The 22,625-nt window shown below is 39.3% G+C and overlaps 1 protein-coding gene across 1 annotated transcript in view; it reads right to left on the reverse strand.

Moving 5' to 3' along the window:
- CHRDL1 (chordin like 1) overlaps nt 1-21,355 on the reverse strand; it is a gene marked incomplete at its 5' end in the record, with an annotated part of 199,668 nt that extends 178,313 nt beyond the window's left edge. Inside the window, 2 exons of the mRNA XM_081115370.1 lie at nt 17,592-17,740; nt 21,204-21,355. Coding sequence (XP_080971496.1) covers nt 17,592-17,740; nt 21,204-21,355 — 301 coding nt within the window. The remainder of the gene's footprint in view (nt 1-17,591; nt 17,741-21,203) is intronic.
- Nucleotides 21,356-22,625: the final 1,270 nt, after the last annotated feature.

The following is a 22,625-nucleotide window of genomic DNA, read 5'->3' on the forward strand; positions in this document are numbered from 1 at the left end:
CATAAGGGTGTCTTCAGCACAGAAGTTCTCCCACTGTAGACACAGCTGATTCCCACAGCCAATTGTCCTGGAGGTCAATTCCTCCCAGTGATACCTACAACAATCAAGGCTTAACTACAACAAGACTGTGCACAAAGCCCACAAAGGGGTGCACCAAGAGTGTCTACCTCAGGTAATTGGGGAGGCTGAGCCACTGGGCCATATAAGAAAACCTAGCACACAAAGCCACTCTACCAAAAAAGGGAAGCATAAAAAATGCGGAGACAAAGAAACAGGACACAAATGACAGAAATGGAGGAAAGCAAACGACTGGATATAGAGTTCAAAACCACATTTTAAGGTTTTTCAAGAATTTTCTAGAAACTGCCAATAAATTTAATGAGACCCTCAAGGAATCTAGTGAGACCCTCGAGGTTGTGATAAAGGACCAACTAGAAATTAAGCATACACTGACTGAAATAAAGAATATTATACAGACTCCCAGTAGCAGACTAGAGGATCACAAAAGAATGAAGTCAAAGATCTGAAATACGAATAAGCAAAAAACAAATACCAGAAAAGCAAAATGAAAAAAGAATCCAAAAATACGAAGACAGTGTAAGGAGCCTCTGGGACAACTTCAAGCATACATCCGAATTATAGGGCTGCCACAAGAAGAGAGAGAGCAAGATATTGAAAAACTATTTGAAGAAATAATGACAGAAAACTTCCCCTACCTGGTGAAAGCAATAGACTTACAAGTCCAGGAAGTGCAGAGAACCCCAAACAAAAGGAATCCAAAGAGGACCACACCAAGACACATCATAATTAAAATGCCAAGAGCAAAAGACAAAGAGAGAATCTTAAAAGCAGCAAGAGAAAGACAGTCAGTTACCTACAAGGGAGTATCCATACGACTGTCAGCTGATTTCTTAACAGAAACTTTGCAGGCCAGAAGGGAATGGCACGAAATATTCAAAGTGATGAATGCCAAGAACCTACAACCAAGATTACTTTATCCAGCAAAGCTATCATTCAGAATTGAAGGTCAGATAAAGAGCTTCACAGATAAGGAAAAGCTAAAGGAGTTCATCACCACCAAATCAGTATCATATGAAATGCTGAAAGATATCCTTTAAGAAGAGGAAGAAGAAGAAAAAGGTAAAGATACAAATTATGAACAACAAATACACATCTATCAACAAGTGAATCTCAAAATCAAGTGAATAAATAATCTGATGAACAGAAGAAACTGATGATTATAATAGTATCAGGGGCATAGAAAGGGAGTGGACTGACTATTCTTGTGGGAGAAAGGGGTGTGGAAGATGCAGGAAGAGACTGGACAATAATCGTGCACCTATGGATGAGGACACTATGGGGGGGTTGAGGGCGGAGGGGGGTGGGAACAGGGTAGAGGGGAGCTATGAGGGGAAAAAAGAAGAACAACTATAACAATCTGAACAATAAAGATTTAATTAAAAAAATAAAAATAAAAAATGATTAGAGCAGAAATAAATGACATAGAAACCAAAAAATCAACACATAAAATCAATGAAACCAAGAACTGGTTCTTTGAAAGGATAAACAAGATTGATGAACCTCTAGCCGGGCTCACCAAGAAACAAAGAGAGAGGACACAAATAAACAAAATCAGAAATGAAAGAGGAGAAATAACAACAGACCTCACAGAAATACAAATGATTGTTAAAATATACTATGAACAACTCTACTCCAACAAACTAGACAACCTAGGGGAAATGGACATATTCCTAGAAAAATACAACATTCCAAAGTTCAATCAGGAAGAATATAAAAATCTCAATAGGCCAATTACTATGGAAGAAATTGAAGCAGTCATCAAAAAGCTTCCAGCAAACAAAAGCCCAGGGCCAGACAGCTTCACAGAGGAGTTTTACCAATCATTCAGGAAGAATTAAAACCTATCCTTCTCAGACTAAACCTAAAAATTCAAGAAGAAGGAACACTTCCAAGCTCATTCTGTGAAGCCAGCATCACCATAATACCAAAACCAGATAAAGACAACACAATGAAAGAGAATTACAGGCCAGTATCCCTCATGAACATAGATGCCAAAATCCTCAACAAAATCTTAGCAAATCGGATCCAGCAGTACATCAGAAAGATCATACACCATGACCAAGTAGGATTTATCCCAGGGATGCAAGGATGGTACAATATCACCAAATCAATAAGCATGATACATCACATAAACAAATTGAGAGGGGAAAAAACCCACATAGTCATATCACTTGATGCAGAAAAAACATTTGACAAAATCCAACACCCATTTTTGATAAAAACTCTCAGCAAGGTGGGAGTAGAAGGATCATACCTCAACATAATAAAAGCCATATATGACAGGCCCACAGCCAACATCATTCTCAATGGACAAAAACTAAAATCATTTCCCTTAAGAACAGGAACAAGACAGGGATGCCCACGCTCACCACTCCTGTTTGACATAGTACTGGAAGTATTAGCCATTGCGATTAGACAAGAAGAAGAAGTAAAAGGCATCCAAATTGGAAAAGAAGAAGTAAAACTGTCCTTATTCGCAGATGACATGATATTGTACATAAAAAACCCTAAAGACTCCATCAAAAAACTATTAGACTTAATAAATGAATTCGGCAATGTACCAGGATACAAAATCCGCGCCAAGAAATCTATGGCATTTCTATACACCCACAGTGAACTTACAGAAAGAGAGACTAAAAAAGCAATCCCATTTACCATCGCACCAAAAATATTAAGATACCTAGGAATAAAGTTAACTAAAGAGGTAAAAGACCTCTACTCAGAAAACTACAGGACGTTGAAAAAAGATATAGAGGAAGACATAAACAGATGGAAGAACATACCATGTTCATGGATTGGAAGAATCAACATCATTAAAATGTCCATACTACCCAAAGCAATCTATACATTCAATGCACTTCCCATTAAAATACCAACGGCATATTTCACAGACCTAGAAGGAACTCTCCAAAAATTCATCTGGAATAAAAGAAGACCCCGAATAGCTGCAGCGATCCTGAGAAAGAACAAAGTAGGTGGGATCTCAATACCAGATATCAAGCTGTATTACAAAGCCACTGTTTTCAAAACTGCCCGGTACTGGCTCAAGAAGAGCATATAAATCAATGGAATAGAATAGAGAGCCCAGAAATCATCCCCAACCAATACGCTCAGTTAATATTTGACAAAGGAGGCAAGAACATACAATGGAGTTAAGACAGTCTCTTCAATAAATGGTGTTGGGAAAATTGGACAAATACATGCAGAAAAATGAAACTAGATCACCAACTTACACCATACAAAAAAATAAACTCAAAATGGATAAAGGACTTAAATGTAAGACGGGAAACCATAAAAATACTAGAGGAATCCAAAGGCAACAAAACCTCAGACATATGCCAAAGCAATTTCTTCACTGATACAGCTCCTAGGGCATTGAAAACTAAAGAGAAAATAAACAAATCGGACTACATCAAAATAAAAAGCTTCTGTACAGCAAAAGAAATCATCAACAAAGCAAGAAAGCCCACTGCATGGGAGAATATATTTGCCAATGTTATCACTGATAAGGGTTTAATCTCCAACATTTATAGGGAACTCTTCCAACTTAACAAAAGGAAGACAAACAACTCAATCAAAAAATGGTCAAAGGACCTAAATAGACACTTTTCAAAAGAGGACATTCAGAAAGCCAAGAGATATATGAAAACATCCTCAAAATCACTAATCATCGGAAAGATGCAAATCAGAACAACAATGAGGTATCATCTCACACCTGTCAGAGTGGCTATCATCAACAAATCAACAAAGGACAAGTGCTGAAGAGGATACAGAGAAAAGGGAACACTCATGCACTCCTGGTGGGAATGCAGACTGGTGCAGCCACTATGGAAGACAGTATGGAGTTTCCTCAAAAAGTTAAAAATGGAACTCCCATTTGACCCAGTGATCCCACTTCTAGGAATATATCCCAAGAAAACAGAAGCACCAATCAGAAAAGATATATGCATCCCTATGTTCATAGCAGCACAAGTTACCATAGCTAAGATTTGGAAACAGCCTAAGTGCCCATCTGCAGATGAATGGATTAGAAAACTGTGGTACATCTACACAATGGAATATTATGCTGCTGCAATAAAGAAGGAATTCTTACCATTTGCAACTGCATGGATGGAACAGGAGAGCATTATGCTAAGTGAAATAAGCCAGTCAATGAAGGAAACATACCACATGATCTCACTCATTTGTGGATAATAAAGACCATTATAAACTGATGAACAATAATAGATAGAGAGGCAGAGCAGCATCGAACAGACTGTCAAACTACAGCGGGAAGCCCGGGGAGGGTTGGGGAGGGGGTAAGAGATCAACCGAAGGACTTGTATGCATGCATATAAGCATAACCAATGGACACAAGACATTGAGGGGTAGGGGAGGCCGGGGGAATGTCAAGGGGGTGGGGGAAGGAGACATACGTAATACTCTTTGTAATAGTTTAAGCAATAAAACAAATTTTTTAAAAAAAGATTTTCCATGAAATTGCAATTCATTGTACTGTCCTATTTCCATTAGCATGGATAACTGGGAGCTGATGGTATTCTCATTAGTCTTTAGTATGAGTCCATGGGGAAATCCTTTTACAGAAAAGCTGTTTGGTTGGTAAAACCTGACTTGAATATGTCTCTGGCTAAAATCATCTCTTACATGTCATACGGCATAGGATTTTGTGCAAAATCCTTGCATGTTGAGGTTACCAATAAATTTTATTTTCCTTATACTGATATGTACCTTTTGAATGTTTAACAATGAACATCTATTTTAAAAATCAGAAAAAAACATGTTAATATAAAGTTTGCTTAAGGTATCTGATAATTGAAAATCCATTCTACTAGACATATTAAACCTCAGTTGTTTAACATTTCCATGTTCTAGCCTTCTATTAACTTAGATCATGTAAAGGTAAAGTACCTGGACCACATTTCCTTAGCACTTGATGAAAGACCTTTATTGAGTTAAAATTATTTTTTCTTCTATGAAAACAAGGTTTCAGATAATGCCTTTTTACACCAAGAATGTGCTTCATTCAAACATTCCATGATCAATACAGATTGAGTACGTAGGCAATGGGAAATAGATCCCTGTGGATGAAACTGTAATTTTCTCTTGCCAACAAAGTTTCTCTTTTTATCCTTCCAGGAAGCACAAGTCAATTTAGAGTGCTAATACTATAATGTACCAAATCAGGTGTTAAAGATATCTACTCTTTCTATTTTCTTCAGATGGCCTCTATTTTGTTTCATCTTCAAAAACATTATCTTACAATTATTATTTCACATATAACCTGTATCTAAAATTTTGTATAAGCAAACAGGTTATAAATCTGTTTTTAATATTTTTATTTCTTTTAGAGAGGAAGGGGGGGGACAGAAACATCAGTGATGAGAGGGAATTATCAATTGACTGCCTCTTGCACGCCCCACACGGGATCGAGCCCACAATCCAGGCATGTGCCCTGACCATGAATTGAACCATGGCCTTCTGTTTCATAGGTTGGCGCTCTACCACTAAGCCATGCTGGGTGGGCTAGGTTATAAATCTTAAATGAATGGAATACTCTTTGCAATGATCTTGTGACAAAGTCCAGGTGTTCTGTAAATACCTAAAGTCAGAGCCTTTGGCTTCCCTTGTTTCACCTCTCCATCTCCTATTCTGGCATCCTTTAGTTTGCTGTCCCAAAAGTAAGAATTCCTTTTTGTTTATAAGTAGAGAATCTTTAGTTCAGATAGCATATATGACTCAACCTATACCACACAGCAAGCAACAGAACTGACCCAAAACCAGGTCTCCTGACTTAAAGCACAGTCTTCTTTCCATTAAACTCTGAGGACATTCCAATTCTACTGAGAAGTCAGAGAAATATAAGAAGCATGGACGTAAAGGCACATATTTTAAACCTTCCTCACAAATTTCCTTTGACTTACCTTATTTAGATTTATGTATAACTTTAGTTGTAGTCTTTGTCTTTTAATTCCCACATGGTATATTGTCCCTTTTGGGAATTCTGGTTACAAAGCTTTTTATTCACTAATTTGAATCATCTCTTATGTGTTAACTGGGAGTCCTGTGATATCTAAGCCATGTGCAAAAGACTAGGCTTCTATTTCACAAAATAAACCAGCTTCTTCACATAATTGCTAGAGGAAAATTGGTGTAGTCAACAGAACACTGAATTTGGAGACCTGGGTTTTAGTTCTGGTCCAAGCTTGGACTTGTTTTCTTTCCTTGTACAAAGTCACCTGCCCTAATTGGTTTTCAAGTGTCTCATCTAAAATTAATGGGATTATATCACTTGGCTTTAAAAAGAGTTACTCTAATAGTTACCACTTACTAAAAACTTACTATGTGTCAGTCACTGTTGCAAGGCAGTTGGTGTCCACAATCTCATTTATTGTTCAAATGCCCATGTTGATGGTCATTATGCTTTTATTTATCCCACTGTACTGATAAGAAAACTAAAGCTGGAGACATTAAAGGACATTCACAATGCAAAAAAGCCATGGAGTTGGGCTTTTGACCTAAGTGGACTCCAGAGCCTCTCTCTACATCCAACCCCACTGCCTCTCCAACACACACAAAAAAAATAATTAAGAAAGTACTTTGAAAAGCATTAAGCATATAAGTTTAAGGTATTATTCCTTTCTTCTACTTCCACCTATTTACATATCTGAGACATGAATATTCTATTATCCAATAATCACCTCAAATGTCAAAGTTAGTGTCTGGATACAGAAAACTCAAATCTGTTTTGTTGGATTAACAATAGACAGAGAGACTTTTGGTAGGTTCCATAAGGCCATGCTTTACATGTCTGAAAATTTTCTAAGTATCTTTTTCCTTCCCTTACATCTTTTGGTGGCGTTTCCTTCCTGAAAACTCCTTTCATTTTCAGCCAAATGTGGATGTTGGAAGCTTTTCTCCCAAAGAGATAGATTAGTGAGAATCTAGTCCCTTGGGAGATCCAGCTAACTCACCTAATAAATCAAGAATGGACTCTGGGAAGACCAACATAGCAGCCAACAGGACAGCAGGGAGGGAGAGAGTGTGACAGAGTAAATGAGTAAGAGGCTTATGTGTGGACATGTGTGGTGTGTGTCAGGGTGAGTGAGGGACAGTTAGATATCACAGGAGTCCTGGGGACTGGCAGATAGAGCTCTCCTAGACAGGGAGCCCTGCTACTGTGGCAGACACTTCCAGGCCAGCATGTGGAGCCCACGCCACCTTGTAGAGGGGAGCAGCAGAGGCCAGGAGTGCAGCCACGCCAATACTCAGACTGACCTTGGACACTACCCCCGGACCTTTGCAGGGATTTGCTTGCCAGCCATAACTCACGTAGGACCACCACAGTGCTCTGGCAGTGAGGAGGTGCAGGACCTTGTGGGCTCCCAGACTTTTGCAGTGAGTGCTTGCCAGAGAGACCTCCTGAGATGTGCCTCCTCACTAGGGCCTGGACCCAGTGTCCCAGGGTCCCACACTTCAGGTTCCCACATCGTGAGTGCAAGACAGGGTGTACCCCACTCTCCAGCCCCAGAACAGAGCTGTTGCCTGGCACACACTTCATCCTTGGCCCAAAGACAGAGCTGCTGGTGCAACCCGGTGTGCCTAGCCACAAATCACAGGACAATGATTCAAGTGCACTGCCAGAGGGATGTACGGTGCCAACCTGCCTTGGGTGTCAGGGCTTCACAGTGAATTACATGTTCTGGGCCCTCACAGGGAGTCTCACACCAGAGAAACTGTGCATATGCCCCTGCCGACCCCAAGTATCTGAAATGGACAACTGAGAGACCAGAGCTGTGGAAGAAGGGGTTACAACTCAGAGCAGAGACAATAAAGGTATGAAACTCAAAAGAGACACAGACTTTGGGCTAGCGAGTCCTGGACCATGACTTCAATCTCTCAGACCCCAAGTAGGGTGGCCTGGGCCAGAAAGAGACAGAAAAAAAATGGGGAGACAAAGAAACAATGCCCAAAGGAAAGAAAAGGATGAATCACCAGAAAAGGAACTAAATGAAATGAAGGCAACCAATATCTCAGAGAAAGAATTCAGAGTAATGGTCATCAAGATGCTAACCCTTCTGGATGAGAAATTCAGCAACGTAGGTAAAAATCAAGAGGTAATGGAGAATGATATAGCTGCAATAAAGAACACTTTGGAAGGTTTCAAAAGTAGACTAGAAGAAGCTGAGGACCAAATCAGCAAGATAAAAAACAAAACAAAACAAACAAACAAAAAAAAACACAAAACAACGAGAAAGCAGGAGGAGAGTTTAAGGGAGCTTTGGGACAACATGAAATGAAGCAACAACCACAAATAAGGGTGCAAGAAGGACAAGAGGAGGAGAAAGGATTAGAAAACCTATTTGAAAAAATAATGGCCGGAAACTTCCTTGACTTGTTGAAGAAAAATGTCACACAAGCACAGAGAGTCCCAAAAAGATGAATCCAAAAAATACCCTCACCAAGACATGTCGTAATAACAATGGCAAACATTAACAACAAAGAGATAATCTTAAGGGCTGCAAGAGAGAGACAGAGAGTGGGATCTCCCATTAGACTATCAAGTGATTTCTCAACATAAACACATCAGGCAATAAGGGAATGGAATGAGGTATACAAAGTGATGCAAAGCAAGGGAATGAATCCAAGAATAATCTATCCAGCAAGGTTATCATTCAAAATTGAGGGGTAAATCAGGAACTTCACAGACAAAAAAAGGCTAATGGAGTTTATTACCACCAAGCCAGAAATGCAATAAATGCTACAGGAACTGTTGTAAACAGAAGGAAAAGAAAGGGAAGAAGGAACGCAGGCATAAAGAATAAAAATGGCTACAAGCAAGTAATTATCAATGATAATTTTAAATGTAAATGGATTATATGCTCCAATCAAAAGAAATACGGTGGATGAATTAATAAGAAAACATGACCCATATATATGCTGCCTACAAGAGACCCACCTCAGGACAAGGGACTCATACAGACTGAAAATGAAGGGATGGAAAAAAATTGTCAGGCAAATAGAAATGAAATAAAATCAGGAGTATCAATAGTTATATCTGACAAAATAGACTTCAAAGTGAAGGCCATAACAAGAGAAAAGGAAGGCCACTTCATAAATCTAAAGGGATTGATACAACAAGAGGATATAACTCTGGTAAACATATATGCACCCAATACAGGAGCACCCAACTACATTTAAAAAATAAAGAAATAAAATTAAACAACAAACAAACTTCTGGAAGATATCAAGGGTGAGATCAACAGCAATACAATTACGGTAGGGTACTTTAATACCCCATTGACATCGCTGGATAAATCCTCCAGACCAAAACAACAACAACAACAACAACAACAACAACAACAAAAAACAACAATCCTAAAAGACTCACTAGATCAGATGGAACTAATTGACATTTTCAGAACATTAAATCCCGAAGCTATGGAATATACATTCTTCTCAAGTGCACATGGGACTTTTTCAAAGATAGACCACATATTATGACATAGGCAAAGTCTCTTCAAATTCAAGAAGATTGAAATCATAACAAGCATCTTCTCAGATGAAATGGCATAAAATTAGAAATCAACTACCATAAAAAAAATCAAACACATGGAGGCTAAATAGCATGATATTAAACAATGATTGGGTTACCAAAGACACCAAAGAAGAAATAAAAAAACATCCTGGAAACAAATGACAATGAAAACACAACAATCCAAAATCTATGGGAAACAGTGAAAAACAGTCCTGAGAGGAAAGTTCATAGCACTACAGGCCTATGTCTAAAAACAAGAAAAATTGGTAATAAATTATCTATCCCTACAACTTAAAAAATTAGAAAGAGAGCAACAAGAAAAGTCCAGAGTAAGCAGAAAGAAGGAAGTAATAAAGGTTGGAGTGGAAATAAATGACAGAGACAAAAAACAAAACAAAACAAAACAAAAAAACCACAAAAGGTAAATAGAACCAAGAACTGGTTCTGTGAAAGGATAAACAAGATTGATGAGCCTCTAGCCAAGCTCATCAAAAAGCAAAGAGAGAGGACCCAAGTAAACAAAATCAGAAATGAAAGAGGGGAAGTAACAACCAACACCACAGACATACAAAGGATTGTAAAAAAAAAAAATACTACAAACAACTGTTTTCCAACAAACTGGACAAACTATATGAAATGGAAATATTCCTAGAAAAATACAATCTTCCAAAATTCAATCAGGAAGAATAAAAAAATATGAATAGGCTCATAACTATGGAAGCAATTGAAGCAGTAATCAAAACATTTCAGGAAACAAAAGCCCTGGTCAGATGGCTTCACAGGGGTGTTTTACCAAACATTCAGAGAATGAAAACCTACCTTCCTCAGACTATTACAAAAAATTCAAGAGGAAGGAACACTTCCAAGCCCTTTTTATAAAGCCAGAATTACCCTACTCCTGAAACCACTCCTGAAATAAAGACACTACAAAGAAAGAGAATTACAAGCCAATATCCCTGATGAACATAGATGCTAAAATCCAGCATTATATTAGAAAGATCATACACCATGACCAAATGGGATTTATTCTGGGGATGCAAGAATGGTACAATATCCACAAATCAATAAATGTGATGCATCACATAAACAAACTGAGAGACAAAAATCACATGATCATATACATCGATGCAGAAAAAGCATTCAACAAATTTGAACACCCTTTCTTTTTTTTAAAAAAATATATATTTTATTGCTTTCAGGGAGGGAGAGGGAGAGAGAGATATAAACATCAATGGTGAGAGAGAATCATTGATCAGTTGCCTACTGCATGCTCCCCACTGGGGATCAAACCTGCAACCCAGGCATGTGCCCTTGACCAGAATAGAACCCAGGACCCTTCAGTCCACAGGGCGACACTCTATCCACTAAGCCAAACTGGCTAGGGCTCCAACATCCTTTCTTGATAAAAACTATCAGTAAAGTGGAAATAGAGGGATCATACCTCAACATAATAATAGCCTTATATGACAAACCTACAGCCAACATCATACTCAATGGGCAAAACCTAAAATCATTTCCCCTAAGAACAGGAACAAGACAGGGATGCCCAGTTTCACTACTCCTATTCTACTCAGTACTAGAAGTGCTAGCCATAGCAATCACACAAGAAGGAATAAAAGACATCAGAACTGAAAAGGAAGTAAAAGTTTCATTATTCACTGATGAAATGATACTGTACATAGAAAATCCTAAAGATTCCATCAAAAAACTACTTGATTTAATAAATGCATTTGGAAACATAGCAGGATACAAAATGAACACCCATAAATCTATGGGATTTCTATACACCCATAATGAACTCACAGAAAGAGAAACTAAAAAAACAATCCCATTTACCATTGCAAAAAAAAGTTAAGATACCTAGGAATAAACTTAGCTAAGTATGTAAAAGACCTGTACTCAGAAAACTACAGGATGTGGAAAAAAGAGATAGAGGAAGATATAAACTAGTGTAAGAATATACCATGTTCATGAATTGGTAGAATCAACATCATTAAAATGTCAATACTACCCAAAGCAATCTATAGATTTAACACAATCTCCATTAAAATACCAATGGCATATTTCACAGACCTAGAACAAACTCTCCAAAAATGTATATGGAATAAAAAAAGACCCAGAATAGCTGCAGTAATCTTGAGAAAGAAGAACAATGTTGGAGGGATGACAATACCAGATATCAAGCTATATTACAAAGCCACTGTTCTCAAAACACAAAACACTAGAACAGACACATAGACCAATGGAACAAAACACAGAACCCTGAAACCGACCCAAACCATTATGTTTAATTAATATTTGACAAAGGATGCAAGAGCATACAATGGAGTTAAGACAATATCTTCAATAAATGGTGTTGGGGAAATTGGACAGATACTTGCATAAAAATGAAACTTGACCACCAACATACACCATACACAAAAATACGGTCAAAATGGATAAAAGACTTAAATGTAAGACAGGAAACCATAAAAATCTTAGAAGAATACATTGGCAGCAAAATATCAGATATAGCTCATAGCAATATGTCTCCTGGGACAATGAAAATGAAGGAGAAAAATAAACAAATGGGACTACAACAAAATAAAAAGCTTCTGCACAGAAAAAGAAACCATCAACAAAACAATAAGAAAACCCACTGCATGGAGGAACATATTTGCCAATGTGACATATGATAAGGGTTTAATCTCCGAAATTTATAGGGAACTCATACAACTTAACAAAAGGAAGATAAACAACCCAATCAAAAAATGAGAAATGGACCTAAATAGATACTTTTCAAAATAAGACATAAGAAAGGCCAAGAGACATATGAAAACATGCTCAAAGTCACTAACCATCAGAGAATGCAAATCAAAACGAGAATGAGGTACCATCTCACACCTGTCGACATGGCTGTCATCAAGAAATCAACAAATGACAAGTGCTGGCAAGGATGTGGAGAAAAGGGAACCCTAGTACACTGGTAGTGGGAATGCAGACTGCTGCAGCCTCTGTGAAAAACAGTATGGACTTTTCTCAAAAAATCAAAAATGGAGCTCCCATTTAAGCCAGTAATCCCATTTCTAGGAATATATCCCAAGAAATCAGAAATACCATTCAGAAAGAATATATGCATCCCTATGTTCATAGCAGCACTATTTACCATAGCTAAGATTTGGAAACAGCCTAAGTGCTCATCAGCAGATGAGCGGATTAAAAAACTGGTACATCTACACAATGGAATACTACACTGCTGTAAAAAAGCAAGAACCCTTACCATTTGCAACAGCATGGATGGAACTGGAGAGCATTATGCTAAGCAAAATAAGTCAGTCAGATATAGATAAGTATCACATGATTGTGCTCACTTGAGGAATATAATGAACAACATAAACTGATGAACAAAAATAGATCCAGAGACAGTCATCGAACAGACCGTCAAACTTCAGGAAGGCTGTGGAGGGTGGGAGGTGGAGGAGAGTTCAACCAAAGAACTTGTATGCATATAACCATAGTCAATGGACACAGACAATGCAGGAGGGTGAAGGCTGGGGCTGGGGGCGGGGCAGACTGGGAGAGGACAATAGGGGAAAAAAGGACATATATAATACTTTCAACAATAAAGAATATACAAAAATGGACTTTGTGACGTAAATGAGAAATTCCTCCCCCTCTAGATCCTGTGCCAGATGTGGCACAGGATGGTCAAGTCAAAATAACTGAATATTCCTAACAACTCAGTTCTTCCAAGTCACTTTGATCAATAGTTCATTACCTAAGTTAGAACTGCTGGAAGAAGCAAACACTTCATTCTATTTGTCCCATATTTGTATGAATATTATACACTAAGTGTTACACTCCTTTGAACTTCAAAAGAGTTATTGGCCTCTTTCACTAGAACTTTAACAACACAGCATAATGGAGCTACAGAAAGACATTTTCCCAGTTAAAGACTTAAAACCTTGCTGATTCTGAACAGTAACAAACTTTTATATAAGGCACAAATGGCTCATTCATCGACTGAAATGCACCATCAATATTTCCTGGGTTCCTAAGCCTGTCTTCCCTCCTAGGAGCACAACCGTAATGATGTCTACTTAGCTGCTAGCAAGTGGCAGCACCCACCTCAACATTTCCTTGTGAAAACAGCTTTCCTCAAATATAGCATTTTTTGCAGACCTCTTCAGATTTTACACCAACTGAATGAGTATCTTTAGCCATAATGGTGCCGCCCCCTTCATTCCACTTTTATATCCAAAATAGGAGGCAAACAAACTACAGAGCACCTTCTTTGATTTAGAAGCTTATAATCTAACCATCCTGTAAATGATAAAAAAAAAAAAAACCCTTGTCTTTCTTGGGTAAAATGGTTATCTGGCAACAAGGAGCTACACTCACACATGTTTCCTGAAGTTTTTCTAAGTTAAAAAGAAACAAAAGCCCCTCTTTTGCCTTCTTACACTCTCATACCTACCCTTCTATAGAATACATGTGGAATGAGATATTCTTTTAAAGGGTTTTTCTTCTACATAAAAGTAATTCTTGCCAATTGTGAAAACTTTGGAACAACTAGAAGCACAAAAATGAACAAAAATAATATTCATGAACCTACTACCAGAGATAAAAGAAAATTGGTTCCCTATTACACACCATACATGATTATAAATTTCATATGAGATAAAGAACTATGGGTAAAACCCCAAATTATATAAGCAGTAGAACAATATATAAGAATATGGAGTTAAAAAGACATTCGTAGGAATAAAAAGAAATCCAGAAGCCACATGAAATGAATGACAGCTCTGGCTACACAAAAAAATTAAAATTCTTTGTGAGAAAATACAACTTAAAGTTTAAAGCCAATGGCAGATGGGGAAAATGATATTTGAAATGCAAAAAGTGAATGAGAAAATTTGAAATAACAAAATGGTAATAAGTAAACTTTACAAACCAATAAGACAAGCAACCCAACTGAAAAATATGCAATTCACTGAAGAAATACAATTGGATTAAAAAATAACTGAAAGGATGCTCCAGTAAGAGGAAAATATCACATCAAAACTGAAATGTGGTTTTCCCTATTAAACTTGTCCTAAAATCCAAGATTAATAATACTTTTGGTAAAAGAATTAGAAATGGGAACTCATACAAAGATAGTGGGAGTATAAATTAATACAACTGTTTTGGAGGAAAATTTGACAGTCCTTAGAAGATTAAAACTGAACATAGACATTGACCTAACGATTCCTCACAAGTACTTACCTAACTGCCTAAAGGTGTTCATTAATGCCTTGTTTGTAATAGCAAAACCTGAAAACAACCTAAATATCTACAAATAGGGACTGGTTAAATAAACCATGGCACACTTACACAACTGGAAACTGAAGACATTAGAATGAATATGGTACTTTTATATTGCAATGTTCTGACATGGAAGGATGTCCTAGACACATTGCTGAATAAAAACAAGTTACAGAAAAAGACACATGTCCCATTTTTGTAAAAGAAAACAGTCTATGAACACATAAATGTATTTTCATAATACAGAGAAAAGAGTGTGGAAGAACACATCACACGCAAACTGTTAGTAATGGCTAGCCTGGGGGTTTGGGATGGGAGTTATGGGATACATATTCTCTACAAATCTGAGATACTAGATACTTTCATAGTGTTTTGTAAAGTAAGTATTATTAATTTTATAATATGAAAATGTTAAAATAAGTTAATATAAGTATTTCCCATGGCTATCAAATTTTCAATAAGCACATTTTAATGGTTGCATGATAGTACATTACATGTCCATTCACCAATGGATTGATACTTCCACTGTTAGAGCTGCAGTATAAAGCTCTGCGCATGCAGTGTGTGTGTGTGGTGGGGGCAACATACATAGGGCATATGCTTTGAGATTTCCCCTTTAGTAGAGAGAAGTATGCATATGTCTTTGAGATAGTTAGCTTGGTGTGGCCACAAAGAATGATGCTGAATGGCTCATTCAGGGAATGACCATGACCTTGCCTTCATCCTCTGATTAAAAGCCTGAAACACCAGACCAAAACTGGTGCCCTGGGCCATGTGTTACATAATCATTTTGACACCAACTGAATATCAAAAGGGCTTGGGACAAATTCATAGGCAGTAGGAAACGTTAAAAAGTTACAGTTTTTGGTCTGTAAATAGTTTTTTGTTTGTTTGTTTGTTTTTTGTTTGTTTGTTTTAATATATTTTATTGATTTTTTACAGAGAGGAAAGGAGAGGGATAGAGAGTTAGAAACATCGATGAGAGAGAAACATCGATGAGCTGCCTCCTGCACATGTCCTACTGGGGATGTGCCCGCAACCAAGGTACATGCCCTTGACCGGAATCGAACCTGGGACCCTTTAATCCGCAGGCCGACGCTCTATCCACTGAGCCAAACCGGTGCTGGCTGTAAATAGTTTTTAAGTTGCATTTTTCTTTGTTTTTTCAACTAAGCTCTACATCACATGGGCAATATTCTTCAATCCTTCATAAATATGGAAGGCTTCCCAGAAGAGTTGCTTGTTTTCCCCATGATGCCATCAGTAACAGGCTATAAGGGAAGTTTCTTCCTAAGAGAGAAGGGAATTTAAGCCCAGCTGATTGTGGGCTGAGTTGAGCTGAGAATGAATAGAAAACTTTTTTTTTATCAAGTCCCCTTAAATCGAGGGGACAACCTCTAGAAAAGGAGGGATCTGATGGAGTATATTGAAGTGGAAGAGGAAGGAGTTTAAGGAATACATGGGGAGAGGTTGATCCAAGCTTCCTTGCTAAGGTTGTGCCCTGCTAAGTTTGGTCTTATGGCCCAATCATACTAGATATCACTATACATCATTCATATTTAAAAACCTAATAAAATCATTATTTTTCCCAATAAAAAGGCTAAGTTTACTCTGAAAATCATAGCAGTACAGAAACACACAAAACAATGGAATAGGTTTGTTCCTCCTTTCAACAAACCTCATGCCTAATATATGTAACTTATGCTAATAGAGGAGATAAATGTTTAAATGATGGACTTTGGATACTAATTCAGCTCCTACCAAGATATTTTCACAGCTCCCTCTTATGAATAAGTTCACTGGAGCAGAGAATGCCCTTTTTGGACCAGTTCCACTTTGTGCTTCTTTTGATGCAGCCAAAAAAGGGAACTACAGCTATGGCTTTTCTTGAAAATTTGGAGCAAGTGTCCAGCTCAGAGGTGGCCGCAATTGGCCCAAAGAAGCTGAGGCTCATACTGTGTGAAGGCAGCAAAAAGCTCCTAACAAGAGCAGAGAAGTCAATGGTTACTCATAAATCTCCCAAATGTGGCGGCAATGAGGGTTAATTAGCTCCACTTCCTGCCACTCTGTTCTCTCCAACATGTTAGCCCATCACACGGATCGCTGATTTTCTAGAAATATTCTCTGGCTTTGCAGGGAATTATTCCTTTCGATAAATGGCATCCAATTTGCTCACGGTCCCTGGAATCTCAATTTCCTCAAAGGATTTTTCATCTGAATCCAGCTCATGTGAAGGCTTTTTCCTTCTTTATTTTCTGCATAAGGGAATAGGCAAAGCCCACTTTAGTTTTTCTTTCTTTCCCGTTATTCTTTTTCATACACTGAAAACCTTTGCTGAAGAGTCTGAAATTTGAGAAAAATCCAGCTCAACTGTCAGATATTTCTAGAGTTACGTAAAATGGAATGAGATTCGTACGGTTTAAAACAGGAAAAGGAAAATAGGCTAATGTGTCATGTGTACTATGAGATGAAAACTATATGATAATCAGAAAAACAGCCCCAAATTTAGTTGGCCTGATTCAAAACTCTTAGTCTCTTATCAATTCATGCATAAACCAGTAACAATCACTTTCTTCTCTTAGAATAATGGCATGGCCACAATTGGGCTACATCACATTCAACACAGATTATAACCACATTTTCAAAGAAATTACAAAAAAAGCATCCTGTTTTTAAAACTTGAGACACTTACGTTTTACTTGCTCTGTTTTGCTTCCTTCTAGGAAAAGAAAGAACAGCAACAAGGTAAAGATGTATTTTATTCTTCCCATCTTCCACTTATTTCTCATTTTGGCCACTGCAAAGGGCAACTCAAAACTTCCAGGGTCTGGTGTAGTCAAGCTGTTGGAAAGAAAACAGAAAGACTTTAAAAAGGTCCTCTGACAGTGATGGAGATCACTGATGCTTAGTGTTTCTAACGTGCTAGGGGGAAAAAAAAAAAACTTTGGAGAATTTACATAAGCGCAAGCATTGTTTTCCTGTGTAAGAAATACAACCTGCCTCTCCTGTCTTGCAAAGACGATGAACATGCATTTCTATCCAATGCTAAGTCAAGTCGTAGGGAAATAAAAATAAATTTTAAAATCTCATTTCTAAGGGAATTAAAGTTGATTTCTCAAGAGATTTTCTTTGGGGTAAAAAGGGAAACGGAGGTTTGCAAAACAGCTACTTTGGCAAACTAGATAAAAATGATAGGCATGAGACCCAAACAATTTCTGAAAGTTAACTAATCTTATCTTCAAGACTTCTGTTTTATTAATACTTCAGGGATGAGGCACAAAGTTCAGTGTTTCTCCTATGTCCTCCATTGGATCTATAAGGCTCTTCAGTTTGGCTTACTTATGTTGGAAAACATAGATGTAATTAGCAAATGGATGCAATTAAATACCTGAATGGCTCAGGCATATTGTGAAATGGAAATGTAAAAAGGGTCACTTTTCAGAAAATTTAGGCAAAATTAAATAGTTAATGTGTTACATTACACCACCACGCAAAAGAACATTATAAAGCAACTACAATTCTTAAAAATGTGAGATTTACATTTCCAGTCTAAGGGGTAGAAATCTTAAATCTTTTGAGCCTTCAAACAGAGAAAGTTTGCTACAGCTCATATCCAGTCACAGGTCATTTCCATAGGCTTTAGAGTTTGAAAAACTCTTCCAATTGGTGATTTGAAAATATTTAAATACTTGAGAAACATCATATTTCAATCTGGGCTTAACCCTGGACGGTAACTCAGCTCATTGAACTTTTCAGAGGATCCAACCTAAATACCTAGTATAAAGAGCTGGAAGAAATGCAAGATGATCATTCTGGAGAAGTAAATTGTCTTTGGGCTGTGATATGGATACCACAGCTCCTACTTTAAATGCTCTGAAGTTGTCCAGATATTTGAAAATCCATTTATGCATATAATAACCAAAGGATAACTAATCATAGAGAATAACTTGTGTCATCAGCCAGAATTTTCCATACCATTCTGCCTTCTCTACCTCCTCCCGGCTCCTTAAACAAGAACTAAATTGTCCTCAGACATATTCCTAGCCTGTCAAAGGTATAGGTTCTGATGTCTTGGTCCCTCGGTGAGTTTGTGGTCCACCTTCAATCATTCATAATGTCTCTGTCTTCTAAGAGCTACCAGGTTCCCTTGAAGCGAATCATTTGCATGAACAGTTGGGACGTTCTTTCTGAGTCTACTTTAATAAGCATATCCCCCAAATCTCCAAATGAGAAATATTTTTTTAAACCACTTAAATCCAATTTATCACAATCACATATGGATCTCAGGAAGTATTTCTCAAACCACAGTTTTCAGGTCTCCCCATGCAAGAACCAACAGGGTTGTTTTTCTTGTACAATGGTTGGGCGATTCAGTGAACAGTAGCATTGCTTCATAACTCATGCTGGCAAGAAAACGGCTCTTAGATTTTTTTTGCTTTTCTTGGGTCCCAACTAATGTTATGAGCAAATAGAAAAGTTGGTGACGAGAGAGCAATTAATCTCTTTTGCTGTTCCTGTCATCTTTGTGGCCTCCCAGGCTGTGATGTAGAACATCAGAAAACTAATCGCTTTATAAATCTTCACTTTTGATTTACAAGATCCTGGAGTCCTGCCTTTGTATTCTGTGCACAAATATAAACTAAGCAGAGTTCCCTTCTAGGTCTCCTCACCATTCAATTTCTCTTATCCATTTTATTTTTTTTTTTTGTGGGAGCAGGGTGGTGCAAGACATTTGTTGGGACTGTAGCAATAAACACAAGCAAGCATTGCTCAGCAAACATGCCGAGTCTTTCACTTGCAAAGAGCCAAACTGTCCTTAATTTTTCAAATTATACTTTGACCCAGTTAACTGGAGTTATTTCTGCATTAACTCTCTGCTTCACACAGGCTATGCCATTGAACTTGCACTGGTTCTTTTACAGGTTACTTAAAAATGTAGCCATTGACATGTTTTGGGGAGATCCAAGCCACAGCAAGAAAACAACAAAGAAAATGAAACCCTGCAACTGACACTGGGGAGGGGAGAGGGAGACTGAGCTTTATAAGACAAAAAGAAACATGTTAGAACCTAAAGAAATGTGTAGATTAAGATGCCATGAAACAAGCATTTGCATTGTTCATTTGCATCAAGCAAAGGGCCCAAGGTCTCCTTGCCCAGCTATAACTGCAAGGCAGTCTGAGCCATCAAGTTGACAGGAGCCTGTCCATTTTCAGAAGAGGTCTCCTGGGTAGAACAGAACCAAAGAGACATTCTCAGAGGAAGAAAGGGCTGAGCACATGTCAGCCAGTTCTTCAGGTCCAGTCCCACAGCGTCTCTAATCCTTACTGAGAGGCTTGACAGACCTTGTAATCTCACATTCACTATCATCTGTGGGATAGCCCCCGGGTTAGCAATTCTCTTTTGGACAATAGGACAATAGGAAGACACTACAGTCTCAGGCAGTGATGGCTAACATCCTCTCCCCACTCTACCTCCCAAAAAGAAAAGCTCAGTTCACTGAAAAATGGCAGTTCTAGCCCAGGTGACACTTTTCAGAGTCAATGCCTTCATTGCTACTTACTATTGACAAACAATGGCTTGCAAAACATCTTGTTATAATTTCATTTTATTCCCAACAATAATCTCAAGCTCCCTTGAGCCTACAGAACTCAATTGCCCATTTTCATAGAGGTAGTGGCAGGGCCAGAGGGACTACAAGGCAGGCTTTCCAGGCCCTGGCAATACTGGATTGATTCCTGAGCCTAGCATCTCAAAATCTGACCCCAGTTGTTTAGGTTGGAAAATGAGGCAACTGTCCAGAGGCTAGAGGGCTAGAGGAATTTCTTTCTCTCTCTCTCTCTCTCTCTCTCTCTCTCTCTCTCTCTCTCTCTCTCTCTCTCTCTTCCCCTGTTTCATTCACTTTAGCACATATTAATCTCCCACTGGTCCAGGGCACTTCAGCAAGTGAGAAAAAAGGCTCTGGACAAATGGGATAACTAAGGGGATTCCAGAACCCGTTAGGTAGCTTCCCATTTGGCCTCCAGAAGCACCAGAGCATGGAAATATGCAGGCTGAGTAGGGAGTGGAGAGTGGTGAGTTCGAATTCAGAATCCCCAACCTGCCTCGGGTCAGGCACCCTGGGCCCCACCTCCACCCTGGCCTCTGGCAGCTGGAACCTAAATGGAGTTGAGGTGACAGATCGAGAGAGTTTGGGGCGCCCTCTGGGAACTTTCAGGAGTGGCTCCGGCCAGCAGAAGATACTCCACCTGTGCAAAGGCTGGAAAGGAAGGTAGGGGAAGCAGAAGCCAGGCACTGCTCACTGACCTGTTCACTGGCTTCCTCTGTCTTCCACTGGTGCACGCGCTCCAAGCTCTCCCTGGCGCTCCTCTGAGATCTGTGGCTCGCAGGTTGTGGAGAGAGCTAGAGTGCGCGCGAGGGGGGCGGGGGGACCCAAAAGTGGGTGGGAGGAAAAACATCACCGCCCTCACACCACGAGGGAGCAGCGGTTCGCTGGGCTCCTGGGGGCTGAGCCAAGGCTCGGGCGCCAGCAGCTCGGGGCCACCTGCCCGCCCGCCCGCCTGCCGCCCGCCCGCTCCCTGCTCCCTGCTCCCCGCTTCCCGCTCCCCACTTGGCGTGCGTGGCCGCCGCTAGGCGCAGGCGGGAAATCTGCAAGCGCGCAGCCTCTGCCAGCCGGCACCCCTTCTTCACTCCGCACTATGGCTTTATTCCTGCTCCCCACACTGGAAAGTTAGGAAATCGGGAGAAAATGTGAGGCTCAGCCGGCGACTTTCCCATCACGCAGCGCCCCCACTGCACCCCCCTCGTCTGGCTAAGCAAGCTTTGGGGTCTTAAAGGGACCGCACATCTCCTCAGGCCCCTTCTTCCCCTCTGAGCAGGATGCACTTAGGCGCTCACTACCTCTTGCACCAACCTCGAAGACCCCAGCTACCCTCTGACTTTCCTGACTGGAAGCCTGCACCCCTCTCCTCTGGCATAAGAGCCTCTCTGGATGCATGCACCTGGTCTGGTCCTGAGCCATTGCACCAGGCACAGGATGAGTTGGCCCCCTGAATTATGTCCTAGCAAGCTGCTTATCCTTTGGAGGCCTTTCCCAAATCCCCATTGCAGTTAATGAAGTGATAAAGCTTGGTGTAGTTAAAGGCAGAGTGGAGATGGGGGTGCAGGTGGAGGGAGAGGGGACTTAGAAATCTGTTTTCTCCCACAAAGAGAGCTCCCAAACCCCCAAGGAAAGGAACTCTATAAACATTAAGGGTCTTGAGGCAAACTTGGAGTGGCCCATAGCCTCCACTGTTTTAGTAGTCCCTATGATTTTGAGTTGGACAAGAACTCAACCCTGAAATTACAATAGCACTGCTGATGCCTTGAGACAGACTATTCCAAATTTGTGTTTATTCTGCAAGCAATATTTATAAAGAATTAGAAACTTCTAAGTCCCGAAAGTGCTGCCCTGACAGTACCCATTTATATTTTAAGTCCCTAAACTTGGGGGAGAGCTGCAGGGCTTTTTCCCATGACATGGAACTGGATAATATTGATATCCCTAACATTGGTGTACCATTTTATGACTTACAGAGTATTTTCATATAGATTACATTACTTTTTAAACTCTCACAACAAACTATGAATTACCTGTGGCCTCAAATATTAGAGTTGGTGGGGACCATCTGGACCATTCAGCCTAACCTTTTCATGTCACAGTAGAGGAAATTTATGGGGGCGGGGGTG

This window comes from Myotis nattereri (genome assembly GCF_964212035.1).
Source record: "Myotis nattereri genome assembly, chromosome: X".
Classification (NCBI taxonomy): Eukaryota; Metazoa; Chordata; class Mammalia; order Chiroptera; family Vespertilionidae; genus Myotis; species Myotis nattereri.